This window comes from Hemitrygon akajei, chromosome 6, assembly GCF_048418815.1.
Source record: "Hemitrygon akajei chromosome 6, sHemAka1.3, whole genome shotgun sequence".
Taxonomy (NCBI): domain Eukaryota; kingdom Metazoa; phylum Chordata; class Chondrichthyes; order Myliobatiformes; family Dasyatidae; genus Hemitrygon; species Hemitrygon akajei.
In genome coordinates this window covers 125,231,288-125,248,112 of record NC_133129.1, presented here as the reverse complement: position 1 = coordinate 125,248,112, position 16,825 = coordinate 125,231,288, and the positions used below count along the sequence as shown (strand labels likewise).

General features: G+C 44.7%; 1 protein-coding gene across 1 annotated transcript in view; it reads left to right on the top strand.

Moving 5' to 3' along the window:
* Positions 1 to 16,825, top strand: part of LOC140729447 (dual specificity protein phosphatase 8-like) — a 246,276-nt gene that overhangs the window by 105,137 nt on the left and 124,314 nt on the right. The window contains exon 3 of the mRNA XM_073049201.1: positions 13,353 to 13,491. Coding sequence (XP_072905302.1) covers positions 13,353 to 13,491 — 139 coding nt within the window. The remainder of the gene's footprint in view (positions 1 to 13,352; positions 13,492 to 16,825) is intronic.

Genomic DNA, 16,825 nt, shown 5'->3' with positions numbered 1-16,825 from the left:
GTGAGTCCCCCTCTGATTGCCTGAATGCCAGCGCCCGCTAGCGGATGCCCCAACCTAGTTGTGGAGCTTGTGCTGTTCCTGACTTTCATGCGAGTGGCTGAATGGACAATGATGTGACTGCCGGCTGCTGTCAGGCCACACGCGCAGCCGTGCCCCAGCAACCTTCCTACTCACCTGGGAAATCACAGCATTGCAGATGTAACAACTTCTTGTAACTTGTGTAGTTTACTCTAGTAATTAAATGTATGTTGCACAAGGTTACACATTGTATGTTGATACTTGTGTAAAGACGTATGTAGATGTGGATTAATGGTGGCTATTAGAGAAATGCATAACACACAAGGATATATGAAGCATTCATCATGTCTGACACTGACATTTTGGAGCGCTGCCCATTCCAACAAGGAAATCGGAGCCCTGGATCAGGACAGAGGATGGCATTGTGCTGGGACTGCTGCTTTTAACGAGGAGGAAGTCAATTGTTCAATCATGTTATTTGTACAGACCGCTGACCCAAAGCCATGTATTGGGTTGCAGTCAACAGAAGAGCTGAGCCCATGAATTCTGACTCCATTGATGGGTACCGAATTTCAGGAACAGAGGTGGGGCCTCTTCCCTCGGTGGAAATGAGAGTCACCCTGCCTGCAAAGCAACCTGGTCTCATCTGACCGGCCAGCACTAATGTTATTAGTTCTGCCCTGCCATCTTTTCACTTTCACGGTTATCTGTCCTTGCTCCCAAACATCTTGAGGTGTTGTTACCACTCTGGTTGAGGCATTAACTTCTCTTCTGGAATGTTTGTTAGTGAGTTTTTATAATCAGTGCGAATTAGATGTTCTTGGTCAATTTAATGTCCTATCCCTCCCCCCCACCCCGACCTCTCTGTCTGTGGCTTACTGCAGAGGTACAATAAGGCACAATGTAAGCTTAAGGAGCAGCAACATGCCTTGCAGGACTCGTATTTATCTCTCCATCTTTAAACAATTCACTCTCCCCCCACCTCTCCCTCTACCCCCCCCACCTCTCTATCTCTCTCTCTACCCCACCTCTCTATCTCTCTCTCAACCCCACCTCTCTCAACCCCCAACCCTCTCAACCCCTACCCCTCTCTCTCTACCCCCTACCCCTCTCTCTACCCCCACCTATTTCTCCCTCTAGCCCGACAGCTCCTCTTTCCACCCCATTGGGAAAGGAACTGTTAACATTTTAGATTCCAGCAACTATAGTTTCTCCTGTCAACAATTTGCCTCATTTTATATCTTTATCTGTGTCGGCTGTCCTGCTGGGCAACAAATTGCACTGTCAAAGAGGCTTAATCCAATGTTAATTGCTCCATACTATCAGGTTAGTTCACCTTGCCTCTACTAAAGATATTTCCTTTGTCCACTCTAATCAATACAATCCCAGCTACATAAAACTAACTTGTGTGCTCCAGTTATGATCAAGGGGCCTTAGGCCTGAAAGCTTAACCGTCTTTTCACAATGGCTGCCTGACTTGTTTAGTGTTTCCAACATTTTCTGTTTTCATTATACAATGAACAGATTGTGAGCATCCAACCATTAAATCCCATTTTTGGTTACCACGTTCACATTGGGCTTCATAGCACATCATCTGCCTGATGACAGTACAAATTTATTAAGAGATGAAGTCTTCAGTTTGGCTTTTGATTTGGTTGACATGCACGGTCCAAATAGGCATTAACATGTGGTGACAATTATTGGTTAATATCTCCTCCTAGAGATGGGACTTGTTTTAAGCATCAAAGTAACACTGGATATAATATCCAGACCAGTGTTTGTCAATTTAGAAGCTGTAAGGCAAAATACTGAAGGTGTTGGAAATTTGAAAGAAGGATCCATTTTTTCTGAAAGGAAAAATCATCTGTCTGGGTGGCAGAAGGTTTCTTTGTACCTTGATACATGTGTAGAGAAGGAGTCAATGGAAATATGAAAACACAGGATTTGTCAGATGATATTGTTCAATGGGAAACCAAGAGGAGAGATCAGATCGTAAAGGGACCAATAGAAGGATTAAGAGAATACTCTGGTGAGCTCAATGCGCCATCCCAAAATTGAGATGCACCAACTAGAAGAAGAGGAAAGGTGGCTACTGTTATCAGAACCACTTCCTGCAGTCTCAGAGTCAACTCCTACAACCACTGCGGAGGAGGCTTCAGACCCTGAGATTGTTTCACACCCATAAGTCTACCTGCCAAGCAGAGTGGCCTCCCCCTTGTCAGGAAAGATATCCCACAAGAGTGAAATGCCTCATTTCAACGGATGCTGCCCGACCTGCTGAGTTCATCCAGCTTGCTTGTATGTCTTGATTTGACCACAGCATCTGCAGGGTACTTTGTGTTTATTATCAATTTAGGTTTGCTCAATAGTTCACAAAGAAACATCGAATTATATGGCGTGGAAATAGGTCCATAAGCTCACCAAATGCATGTCAGCATGATTAGTATCACTGCTACATTAATCCCATTTATCCTTTTCACATTGCCATCAATTCCCCGTGCGATAGGCAATTTGCACTGGCCACTTGCCAGCATGATTGGGATGTGGGAAGAAACTGGAGCAGCTTGGGGAAGATGCATGGAGCTGCAAGGAGAACTTGATAACACAGGACAGAAAGTGCTAAAGGTTAGGATTGAACCTGGGTCGCTAGCACGGTGAGGCTTCAGGGGTACTAAGCTGAACCACTGTGCACCCCCCCCCCACCCAAGTGGACTGCTGTTCCATTGGCATAGAATGCCAGCATAGTCTTGCTGATTACTGGCAATACACTGACTGTGCCAGTCCTCACCAAGACCATCGGTAACAGGATGTCACGTGAAACCTTTGATACTGGCTTGAATCTGCAGATTTGTATTTGGGTGTGGAGACTGGAATTGCACAAGATGACAGCCATTTCATTTGCCTTTGACTGGAGCATTTAAAAGAAAAAAATATCACTGGATAATTTTCAAAATTTTTTGGTTTATGATAGACTGCTTGAAGCTGAACACAAATATAATTTCAGCATATTTGTATCACATTGCAATTTGGAGAAACAGGAAATTAACTTTTATTGAATATAATGCCATTAATTGAATGACATTGTTGATGTTTGCAGTAGTTCAACTAAGCTTCAAGATAAGTTTTGTTGATGATTTTCATTTGCACTTGTCTGAGGCTTCTTGCTTAAGTGTCAAACAATAATCAGCCAGCATCAATGGATTCCATTTGCCCCAATACTGTTTCTCCGTGACCGCAATGTCCCGGTGAAACCTTTCACCATGCTCATCACTGACTTGCAGGGAAGAAGTCTTAAGTGAGAGTGCAGAAAATGAATCTTTAGTGACATGTTACACTTCATGGTTTTGTATGCTTGAAGCATGTTGTCAACCAGCAGCATGTAGTTTGGTGCTCTGTAGTTGCCAAGAAAACTTTCAACTACATCCTTGAATGCTTTCCCTGTGATCTTGTCCAGTCCCTCTAGAAGTTCTTTGAATTGCCTGTCATTGATGACCTGTTTGATTTGTGGATCAACAAAATGTCTTCCTTAATTTTGGCATCAGTTATTCTGACTTGAATTGAAATAAGAAATATAGGCAATTTCAAAAACATGGTGCGTGATAGGGTAATTTCATGCTGATTTTCATGATTAGCAGTCCAAAACCCATAAGATACACCCAAAAGTGTTCAGGAAGCAAAGTCTTTGTTGCCCAGTGTATTCCAAACTTCCAGCCTGGAAAAACCTGCATCTTTTTGGCTTCGTTGTCAGCTGAGCCACTTCTATTCATGAGGACAGCTATTCTCAGTGGGACCAGTTATCCACTTGGCAGAAGGTGGTTGATGAGATCTTTGTGTTGGATGGCAGGGTGGGGGAAAGTAAGTCATGTTCATCTCTTTCATAAACAAGTCTGTCCAGTGGAAATGAGAATCAAGAAATATCCTCCTAATCTATTTGCTATCTGCAGTGGCTTAATGCAAAATGTCAGCATCAAAAATCAAAGTTTTTTTTAAAAAAAAGGTTAAGAGACCTTTATGTTAACTGATTAAGGCATCGATTTAATGACAGCAATCAGCTATTGCGGGCCACATTGGAGAACTTGATCTACGGAGTGAGGGGTGGAGGTCGTGTGGTGGATCGAGGGCTTGAAGTTTATATTGGTTGGCCCAGGTCATAAAGGGATGACTGTCCTTGCAAACTTGAGGTTTTCCATAGATGCTCCAAGGTTTTGTGTGTGTTGCTCAGATTTCCAGCGTCTGCAGATTTTCTCTTGTTTGAGGTCTAATCCTCCCTGCTACCCGTGCCCCAGCACACACATTTCCGTTCTTCCACCACTCTGAACTCTGTGGTCTGTTTTGATTCTCCAGCAGTGCCTCAGTTGTAAAAACTCTCCTTCTTGTTTTCATACCCCTCCTATGAAACCTCCTACTTTTAATTACCTGTAAAATTATCCCTTCATATGGCCCCCAGACAGATTTTCTACAGGGCTTCTGTCAAGCACTTTGCTTCAGTTAAAGATACTTCATAATTATAAATTAGGCTGTGTGTGGTGCCAGAACGTTTACACTGAGGTTGTCCTTTGGTTCTGAGAGTTCTGCAGTTTTGCTTCCAGATACCATTTAATACATTTCAGCACTGTTCAATAGTTAACATGATTTATAAGGTCTGGTTTCCATCTCGTGAGGCCAGAAGGAAAAATGCATTCATGATATCCCTCCCCTGATGTGCTCAGTTCATTGGCTCCCAACCGAGGCCTGGTCTGCTGTTCAGCTTGTAACTCCTAGACCACGAAAAGAGGGCAGGGCTGAATGTGCTGGGTTCTTGCTCCCCTTTGCAACCAGCAATTCCAGCCAGTGCCTGAACATGGGCAAGAGAAAATCTGCAGATGCTGGAACTCCAAGCAACACCCAAACACAGCGCTGGAGGAACTCAGCAGGCCAGGCAGCATCTGTGGAAGTGAGTAATGTTTCGGGCTGAGACCTTTCCTCAGGACTGGAGAAAAAAAAGATGAGGAGTCAGAGGAAGAAGTTGGGAGGAGGGGAGGAAGAAACAGGGTGATAGGTGAAACGAGGAGAGGGGAGGGAGTGAAGTAAAGAGCTGGGAAGTTGATCGGTGAATGAGATACAGGCCTGGAGATTGGGGAATCTGATAGAGGATAAAAAGCCATTGAAGAAAGAAAAGGTGGAGGAACACTAGAGGGAAGGGATGGGCAGGTAAGGGGATAAGGTGAGAGAGGGGAATGGTGAAGTTCCAAAGACCGGGGTGGGTGGGGGCATTGCTGGAAGTTTGAGAGATCGATGTTCATGCCATCAGGTTGGAGGCTATCCTGACAGATTATAACCTGTTACTCCTCCAACCTGAGGGTACCCCTCGTCGTGACAGTAGAGGAGGCCATGGACTGACATGTCGGAATGGGAAATGGAATTAAAATGGGTGGCCACTGAGAGATCCCAGATTTTCTGGTGGATGGAGCATAGGTGCCTGGCATAGTGGTCTCTCAATCTATGTTGGGTCTCACCAATATACAGGAGGCCACACTGGGAGTACCAGCTACAGTAGTTGACCCCAACAGACTCACAGGTGAAGTGTCGCCTCACCTGAAGGACTGTTTGGGGCCTGAATGGTAGTGAGGGAGGAGGTGTAGGGGCAGGTGCAACACTTGTTCCACTTGCAGGGATAAGTGCCTGGAGGAGATCAGTGGGGAGGGACAAATGGACAAGGGAGTTGTGTAGGGAGTGATCCCTGTGGAAAGCAGAAAGTGGGGGTGTGTGGGGAGGGGAAGCTGTGCTTGGTGGTGGAATCCCTTTGGAGATCATGGAAGTTACGGAGAATTATGTGCTGGACGCAAAGGCTGGTGGGATGGTAGTTGAGGACAAGAGGAACCCTATCCCTGCTAGGGTGGTGGGAGGATGGGGTGAGGGCAGACGTCCGCACAATTGAAAAGATGCAGTTGAGGAAGGGAAGCTCACACTGATGACCCCTTCTCCCTTCTTCAAACCTCCTCTTCTCCTGGACACCCCACCCTGGTCTTCTGCCACTTCTGGACCTTCTCATTGCCAGCTGCTGACGAGACATCAACCATCTTGACTTTACTACTCCTCTCTCCAATTCCAACCTCACCCCTTCCGAACACTCTGCTTTCCACTCCCTCCTTCCCTAATCCTAACGTCACCATCAAACTCGCAGATAAAGGGGGTGCTGTAGTAGTCTGGCAGACTGACCTCTACCTTGCTGAGGCCCAGTGACAACTCTCAGACACCTCCTCTTACTCCTCGAACAGGACCCCACTAAGGAGCACCAGGCCATTGTCTCCCACACCATCACTGACCCTATTAACTCTGGGGATCTCCTATCCACTGCCATCAACCTCATAGTTCCCACAACCCCCACCTTCCATTTCTACCTCCTACCCAAGATCCACAAACCTGTCTGTCCAGGTAGACCCATTGTTTCTGCTTGTTCCTGCCCCGCTGATGTTGCCAGTCCATGGGTGACTGAGTTATGGAGAGAGGTTGAGCAAGGCTGGAGTTTAAGAGAATGAAGGTTGATCTTTCAGAGGTGTATAAAATCACAAGTGACATAGATAAAGGAAATGTACAGTCTTTTTCCCAATGTTGGAGAATCAAGATCTTGAGAATTTTTATCGCAATCTGAAAGGTGACTTTTTCACTCGGAGGGTGCTCAGTATATGGAATGAGCTGCCAGAGGAAGCGAATGAGACAGATGCATTAATAATATTTGAAAGGAACTTAGACAGGTACATGGATTGGAAGATTTAGAAGGGTGTGGGCAAATGGGACTAGCTTGGATGGGAACTTCTGTCAGAATGGACAGGTTGGGACCAGGAACTGGTTTCCGTAGTTTATGACACTGATTCTATAACTTAGGAAGAGGAATTAGCTGTACGGCCCCTCCAAAACTGTGCTTCCATTTAGTTGTGCCACTGATCTGTCGTACGTATGGTACTTCACTGGTGTTCACTACAATGTGCAAAAGCTGATTGCCTGATATCATCCATCCGGCTCTCTCTCTTGCTGCTGACATCCTGGTGACACGTGGGTATTGGAATCCTTTCACCAGGTTCGGTTTCTTTCCTTTCAACCATTCTCGCGGTCTGGCTAAGCCCAGCGTTTATTATCCATGCTTTTGTTGACCTTGAACTGAATGTTCTGCTCATTCACTTCAGAAGGGAGTTAAAATTCTGGCACATGACTATGTAGCTGGAGTCACAGCGGCCACTGCAGGATGAATATCTGTAACCTGTCAAGTAGGATGCCGTGTACAATCCTGATCTGATGGAGATGGACGTGAGAAACACGGAGGAACATCTGGTGAAACTTCTGAAATGCCCATTTCGCTGCCGCTACTACTGTGCGATCAAAAAATCTCCGGAGGGGAAGGCCCCGAATCCTCGGCTTTGCCTGTTGCTTGGTGGCCGGGGCCAGGGTCGAAGCACTCGGCAGAGATGGTGCTTGGTGTCCGGTGTCGGAGGGCTGGTTGGAGGCTCAAAGTTTTCAGACGGACACAGAGTTGGCTGTGGTCGGGTGCTTCCAGGGTGCTGCATCGGCAAGTTGGCAGCGCTGGAGGTTCATGGCAGGAAGAGTTTTCCTTCCTTCTACCGTCTGCGTGAGATGATGGGCTATCGGGGACTTTGAGACTTTTTACTGTGCCATGGTCTGCTCTTATCAAATTACAGTCTTGCTTTGCACTGTTGTAACTATATGTTATAATTATATGGTTTTTGTCAGTTAGTCTTGGTCTGTCTTGTGTTTCTGTGATATCATACTGGAGGAACATTGTATCATTTCTTAATGCATGCATTACTAAATGACAATAAACGAGGACTGAGTGTCCTCATAATCTAACGTACAGGCCAGACTGGATGGGGATGGCAGAACTCTTTCCTGAAGCATACCTGTAAATCTCCTAGGCTTTTACAACAATCCTCTGGTACCATAAACATTGTTATTGACAATTAGTTTGTTCCAGATTAATGTAAAACAGGGTGCTGTTTATAACCCTCGTTTAGCACAATCGTTTCTGCAGTTCTGATTCAGAAAAAAACCTCCAGAACCTGGGCCTCTGTACCTCCCACTGCAACTGAATTCTCGACTTTCTAACCGGAAGAGTGCAATCTGTACAGATTAAAAATAATATCTCCACCTTGTTGATAGTCAACACAGGTGGACTTCAGGAACGTGTGCTTAGCCCACTACTTTACTCTTTCCATACCCGTGACTGTGTGGCTAGGCATAGCTCAATTGCCATCCATAAATTTGCTGATGATACAACCATTGTTGGCAGTATCTCAGATGGTGACAAGATGGTCTACGGCCAGTTGAGTGGTGTCACAGCAATAACCTTGTACTCAACATCAGTAAAACCAAAGAATTGATTGTTGACTTCGGAAAGGGTAGGATGAGGGAACACACACCAGTTCTCATAGGGGGATCAGAAGTGGAGAGAGTGAACAATTTTAAGTTCCTGAGTGTCAATATCTCTGAGGACCTAACCCAGGCCAAACATTTCAATGCAACTATAAAGAAGGCAAGACAGCGGCTATATTTCATTAGGAGTTTAAGGTGATTTGGTATGTCATAAAAAACGCTTGCAAATTTCTGCAGGTGTACCATGGAGAGCTTTTCAACTGGCTGCATCACCATCTGGTATGGTGGGGGGGGGGGGCGGTGGCGGTGGTGCTACTGCATAGGGTCGAAGTAAGCTCCAGAGAGTTGTAAAATTAATCACTTCCATCATGGGCTCCATAGCATCCACAACATCTTCAAGGAGCGGTGCCTCAAAAAGCTGCTGTTCATCATTAAGGCCCCTATCACCCAGGACTTGGCTACCATCAGGAAGGATGTACAGAAACCTGAAGGCACACACTCAATGATTCAGGAACAGCTTCTTCCCCTTTGCCATCCGGTTTCTGAATCGTCATTGAACCCACGAACCTCACTACCTCTATAAGGACATGTTCAGCACAGCTTTGTATTGTTGTGTTGACGCATGGCCAAGTGGTTAAGGTGTTAGTCTAGTGATCTGAAGGTTGCTGGTTCGAACCTTGGCTGAGGCTGCGTGTGTGTCCTTGAGCAAGGCACTTAACCACACATTGCTCTGCGACGACACCGGTGCCAAGCTGTATGGGTCCTAATGCCCTTCCCTTGGACAACATCAGTGCCGTGGAGAGTGGAGACTTGCAGCTTGGGCAACTGCCGGTCTTCCATTTAAAAAAAACCTTGCCCAGGCTTGCACTCCAAGGTACAAATCCATGGTCTATCGAGAATAACGGAGGCCTACAATTGTGCTGTAGGTTTTATATGTTTCTACGTTTATTTCTGGTTTTTTTGCGCTACTTTACTATTAAATATATATACTTAACGTGATTGAGTTTTTCCCTCCGTAATCATTGTACTGCTAACAAATTTCATGACATGTGCCGGTGATATTAAACCTGATTCTGATTCTTAGTAAACTCAAGTTATGATCCACGGCTGCCAGAATGAGTTCTGAAAGCAACGTTTATTGTCATGTGCATTAAGTGTCTGTGTGCATTCTCCTCAAGCCCGCAGACTCCCATGATTCCACCGGACAATTCCATATCTAAGGAGAGTTGTCGAAGGTCCATTTGGGCAGCAATTCTGTGAGGGAGTGCCAGGGCCAATATGGCACCCAGTTTGACTTGCTGAGTATTTCAAGCATTCTGGATTTTATTTCTGATCTCCGGCATATGCAGCTGGTCTTCTGTCACTGTAACACATTATCTGTCCCTCATCACACCACAGGGTCATGTTACTATTCCTACACTGCAATAGTGATTTATGCTTCAAAATAAATTTAATTGACTGTAAAGCCCTTTAGGAAGTTCTGAGATCATAAAAGGCTGTATGTAATTACATTCTCCCTTCCTTCCTTCTTTTTATACTCTGGGATGGAGGAATAAAGAAAAATACCTTGATTCAGGAGTGCAAAATGTCAGACCCAGTCAAAAGCTGGTAATTGGGACCATTTGGCATCTGGATCGGGGTTTGGTATTCAAAGTGTTTTGCTTGGACGAGGAATTCCATGCAATCTAGCAAATGGTTTGTAAAGCAGAAATTCTGTGCGTCGTTCATTTCCACAAGGAGCTACATTTTGCCTTGTAGCATTGGAACTTGGCTCTTTCGCACCGAGCAGCGCGTGGAGCCTCACTTTGTTCCTGGTAGGTGGTATGAGTTAGAATATTGCCGTGCCGTTTTGAAAGGAAATATTTCATTTGTTGAACATGTTTTCCTCTTTGCCTGCTGCTCTTCACGGGACCCTGACGGAAAGGAAAAGCAGATTCCTGGTCTATAACATTATCTCAGTACCACAGGTTTGATAGAAGAAAATGCCCTCAAAGAGATGATACACCCTCCTGCGGTATCCCACTCCCTACTTTCTCTGAGTTAACAGCACGAAATGGATGCAAAGACAGAGCCTGCCACTTGCTCTTCAGGACCGAATCCTTTATCCAAAAAAAAAATGGATCCTAGAGAGTCATACAGCATGGAAGCTAGATTTTCAGCCCATCATGTGTACAATGACCATTCAGACCCCAGTCACATTAACCAAACAACAATCCTGTTTTCTTCTCACTTATTTCCCATCCACTCACCCTCGGATTCTACCTCAAACCTACACCCTGGTGGCAATGTACCATTCTGAGCACCTTTGGGATATGAGAGGAAACCGGACGAAGTGCAGGGAGAATGTGTAAGCTCCACACATACAACACCAGAGGTCAGGATCGATGGGTCACTGAGGATGTGAGACAGAGGCTCTACTAGCTGCACCGCTGTCTGGAAAGGCAAAATTTAAAAGATCTGCATCAGCCACCGATTACTCATTTACACTGATCCTGCATTAATCCCATTTCTAAAATCTCACACTCTCATCAACTCCACCTGCTGATCTCTACACTGGGAGCTATATGCAGTGGCCAATTAAACTGCTAACCCATTCATCTTTGGGACATGAGAGGAAACTGTAATACCTAGAGGGAACCTACGCCGTCACAGGAAGAATGTGCAAACTCCACACAGACAGCATCCAAAGTCCGGACTGAACCCACGTGGTGTACGGAGATGACTTTCCCAACTGCTGGGCCACTCAGCCAGCTACCTTGCACAAACTGCTGGAGGAACTCAATGGATCAGGCAGCAACTATGGAGGGAAATGAATGGTCATCACCTTGTGGCTTTTCCTAACTAATGAAATACATTTAATGTGTAGTCAGTTTTGTCATGGAAAGACATTACTGATATGGTGCTCTCAATAAATAATGAGTTGGAGATGGGTAGGTTATATGAAGTGGCTATTAAAATCAGAAAACAGTCTATTTAAAGGGCAAAGGAAACAAAAGCTACTACAACTATACTAGGGTAATTTCTCTAGAAAATAATGAGTGTAGGATAGTTACACCTAAAGAACATACATAGAATCAGTTTTAATTATTTAGACTCTGATATGGCCGCCAGTCTTCATTAACAGCCACAGTACCTCTCCGCTTCAGTGACACAAGTTTGTCATTGACCACCATTTTGCTGTCTGAGTGAAATTTGCATGTTCTCCCTGGGCTTCCTCTGGATGCTCCATTTTCTAAAGATGTGAGGGTTCATCGATTAAGTGGCCACTGGAAATTGTCCCGTTGCGCAGACACGAGACTGACTGCAGAGACTGGAATCTGGAGTAAACAGCAAACTGTTGGAGGAACTCGGCGGTTCAAGCAGTTGTAGGAGGGGAGGGAGGTGGAGAGAGGAATTGCTGATGTTCCGGGTCGAGACCATGTTTTAGTTCTGAGAGGGGAGATAGTTGGTTTTAAGAGGTGAGGGTGAGGAAGATGAAAATGGGTAATGGGTGCCTAGAAAGACGGGAATACAGGAGGTAAGGGGTTACCTGAAACTGGAATACAGTGTTTGTACTCTTGGGTAATGGACTTCTCTGGTGGAATATGAGGTGTTGTCTTTGGCTATATTCACCCTTCTCCCTCTCCTAGAGCCATCTACCTACTACTACATCCCCTTCCCCCATATGGACCCACCAGCTTTTCTTCACTCCCCAAATGCTTCCCGTTGTCATCATCCTCACTTCATGACCCTGCTTATCACCCTCCAGCTTCTTCTCACCACTTTCACCCTCTTCTCCACTCACCTGGTTCTTCTTGCATTTTATTTCCTTGTCTGCTTCCACCAATCACCTACCCAGTTCCACCCTCCCCTCCCCCACCTAGTTCCATCTGCCCATCGCCCCTCACCCTTCCTTGAACCACTTATCAAATACCACCCCTTCTCCTTTATACTGCTCACCTCCCCTCTCCGCTGTGAGCCCCGATGCAAGGTTTTGACCCGAAGTGCTGGCAGTTCCTCTCCCCATACAGATACTACTCGGCCTGCTGAGTTCCTCCAGTAGTTTGAGGTTTTTTTTTCTCGTACTGCTGTGTAATTGGATAGTAGAAACATTGAGAACACAGGAAGAAGTTAGGTGGAAAATTACTGCAGAAAAGGGACTGCTCTGTGCACTGGCATTGAACCGATGGGCATCTTTCTATGACTTAAGAAAGTGTGGAAATAGGAAATTATCCCATTACCTCCACTGTAACCTGTCACAGTATTGTCACTATAATCAGCCTCGTGGGAAACAGAGCCAACTTAACCCACAAACAACACTGTGATTGTGACCAGATAATCTCTTTGGAATTATTCTGCTTGGTCAAAAACAAAATGTTCCAAGATCATTTTATTTCTCCTGACAGAGCAGATACGGCTTCATTTAAGGGCCATGTAGGTGCTGGAGGAGCAAGATGTTCCACATTAATAACCACTGTTCCACAACTAATCCAGAACTCCTCTCCTTGTGTGCAGCATGTTGGATGAAATATTTTCCGAGTTACTAAAATTGGACAAGTCATTCAGGTGTCAATAAGTGCCCCTGCTGGTTAAATATGTGATTTGTGTTTTATTAGCAGTCAATGGTAACAAAAAAAGCCTATGGCACCGTCTAAGCCTGTTGTTGATGTTTGAGCAGCCAGGGAGGTTCTACTAAAGCTAAGGGAGTGAGTAATTTCCAGTAATCAAAATTTTCCCTCGTATATTATACTCCATTAACTCACTGGGTGTGTGCTGGAAAGTGTATCGACATGAAACCTATAATGAGGAAGTACTTACATAGAAGTGATATGAATTTTTGTTAATTTCTTCCTTCCTTTCACATACCATCTCTCGGATCCCTTTTTGACAGGCAATTGGAAAACGCTCTGCTGCTTACACAAAGACTGTTCTGCTGTGTCCCCCTTTGGTGCTCCACACTAACACTCTTCTTCTTGTGTCTCCTTTTCCAGATTGACGTGGAGGGAACGCAGGAAGTGGTGCTTTATGACCAGAGCACGCGAGACCTTAGCAAGTTGACAGCTGACAGCTTCACCTCGGTACTCCTGGGCAAGTTGGAGAGCTATTTTCATCACGTTTCACTGTTGTCAGGTATGGCCCACTCCCCGCTGTTAAATGCCTTTCCTTTCCTCAATTATTTTGAAGTGTTACAGCATCCCTGTACAGGAGCTTATGCAGAGTGACCAAATTTATCTATGGTTTCTTTAAACAATCATGTTTGATTATTGAGTTCGTTCTGGAAAGGTCACGCAAGTGTTCAGTGTGCAATTGAACTTGACATTCTAAACCGTAGAAGATACTAGAAATCTGAAATACAAACAGAAAATGCTACAAATACACAGAATCAGGCAGCGTCTGTGGAGGGAGAAGCACAGATTCTTGCAGAGATCCTTTGTTGGAAATAAAAATGATAATGTTAAGGTGGTGTTGAAGGTAGTGGAGGAGTGTCTAGGACAAAGGGAATATCCATGACAGATCTGTGATTGGCTCAGATGGGTTCGTGGGATAGTCAGATGCTGAATTTGCTTCTTTATCTGACTTTCATTTTGCTGATATCAGGGAAATGGGACGTGTCCAGAAGGTCAGGCTGTAGAAAGGTGAAGACCAAACTAAGATCATAGAGTGGCAGAAGTGGCCAGTTCTGATCCAGACAGAAAGAGCATGTTCCCTTAAGTCAGTGACTGCAATATTGAGTCCAGCAGGCTGCAACTTGCCCAGACAGGAGAGAAGATGCTGTTCATCAAGCTTAGGTCAGGCCTTGTAACAGTGCAAGAAACCACAGACAAATAGAATTTGACTTATTTCAAAGTTTGCTCGTTAAATACTGTTGACTGACTGGGTGAATTTATCCTGTGACGAGCTAATACAAAATAAAAGTAATTGAATTCTAAGTTTCATCTTGTCCCTATTTAATGAGTTGTTTTGAGGTGGCGTGGGGGCTGGACTTGTCTGCCTCATGTACATTAGGAAAAAGCTAAATTGAGTAACAGAACAATTCCAATTGAGGTTAAGGGTGGAATCGGATGCACATCAACTTAAACAGGGTTTGTAGGCCATTACTTCCTACAAAGCAAAACCTAACATTATGAATGACAGAGCAAACATGAGGAAATCTGCAGATGCTGGAAATTCAAACAACACACACAAAATACTGGTGGAACACAGCAGGCCAGGCAGCATCAATAAGGAGGAGCACTGTTGACGAAGGGTCTCGGCCTGAAACATCGACAGTGCTTCTCCTTATAGATGCACTTGCATCTAAGGTGATGAAGTGATTTGAGAGATTGGTTATGGCTAGAATCAACTCCTATGTAAGCAAGGACCTGAACCCTGTACAATTTGCCTAGTGCTACAATAGGTCTACAGTGGATGCGATCTCATTAGCTCTTCACATGGCCTTTGGTTACCTGGACAGTACTAATACTTTTGACAGGCTGCTATTTATTGACTACAGCTCAGTGTTTTAACACAGTCGTTCCTACAGTTCTGATCAAAATGCTGCAAAGTCTGGACCCCTGTACCTCCCTCTGCCACGGGATCCTCACCAGAAGCTCACAGTCTGTGTGGATCGGAAATAACATCTCTACCTCGCTGATGGTCAACAGTGGTGTCCCTCAGGGATGTGTGCTTAGCCCACTGCTCTACTCTCTGTACACCCATGACTCTGTGGCTAGGCGCAGCTCAAATGCTATCTATAAATTTGCTGATGATACAACTATTGTTGGCAGAATTTCAGATGGTGAAGAGAAGACATACAATGATAAGTTCGATCAGCTGGTTGAGTAGTGGTGTAGCAACAGCCTTGCACTCAACATCAGTACAACCAAAGAATTGATTGTGGACATCAGAAAGGGTCAAATGAGGGCACACATCGAGGGGTCATCAGTGGAAAGTGTGATCAGCTTAAAGTTCTTGGATGTCAACATCTCTGATGATCTTTCCTGGACCTGACGCTTCGATACGGTTACAAAGAAGGCACAACAAAGGCTATATTTCATGATGCGTTCGAGGAGATTTGGTCTGTCACCAAAGACATTTGCAAATTTCTACAGATGTACTGTGGAGAACATTCTAACTGGCTGCATCGCCGTCTGGTATGGGGTGGGGGCACTGCACAGGATCGAAATAAGTTGCAGAAAGTTATGAACTCTGTCAGCTGCATTATGGGGACTGGTCTCCTCAGCAGCTAGAACGTCATCAAGGAGCAATGCTTCAAAAAGGTGGCATCCATTATTAAGGACCCCTATCACCCAGGACATGCCCTCTTTGCATTGCTGCCATCTGCGAGGAGGAACAGGAGCATGAAGACACATTTTCAACAATCCACAAATAACTTCTTCCTCTCTGCCATCAGATTTCTTAATGGACATTGAACCCATGAACACTACCTCACCACTTTTTTTATTTCTATTTTTAAACTACTCATTTAATTGAACTATTTAAGAGTGTGTGTGTGTATATTTTTTAAATGTAATTTACAGTTTTTATTATGCATTGCAATGTACTGCTGTCGCAAAACAACAAATTTTACGACATATGCCAGTGATATTAAACATGATTCTAATTCTGATCCCTGCTCCTGATGTCCAGCTTGGGGCTTGTAAAGTAATTATGATGTCAAGTAAGGAGAAGCAGTTAAAGATGGGGGTAGGGGGGGACTGCAGATTTGGGAATCTGAGGTGATAAAGAAAATGCATCAATCATCATGTCAGGCAGCATCCGTGGGGAAAGAATCCCAATTAATGTTTCAGGTCAGCTGTTTGATTGCACGGTCAAATGTCCAGCTATACATGTCTCACAGACAAGGAATGTCCTTTCAGAAGAGTTTCCATGGTTCTTCTGGATAGTGGGGAAAGAAATTAAAGCAGTCAAAGGTCTTCTCTGAGCAAAAAGTTAACAGTAGTGAGGCACATTAAGCTGTGTTGCCTTCAAATAAAGCCTCCATTAGTCTTTCCAAACCGAGCATCACATCCTGAGACACAGACACTGAGGAAGCACAGTTCAATCTTGTGCGGCTAATTATCCAAGGTTTGCAGTGCTGTCAATTAATGCTTGGCACAGAAAGCATTGATTGCAGGCTTGCAAAGAAAGGCAGGTTCCAATTAATTGTAATCATAGGGTTTGAAGGTTCCTTGTTCTTAAAGTGTGTGTGATATCGTAATTTCTGGTGAATAGGTTGCGTGATTAAATCAGCTCATTGGGATGAGGGTATCAGCAGGTCAAATCTGATGATGTCCGTCAGCCATGGCGAGTGCCAACTTGTTCGCCAGAGGCTGAGCAAAAGCAGGGCCAGGAATTAGCTTTGATTGCAACACAGAAATCTGGTTCAGAACATTGGAATCAAAATAATCAGTTCCCTCTGTCTCTGCTGTGATACAGATCTGTCTAGCCTGGTACAGGTTTATCTCAGCATAATATAGCCCAA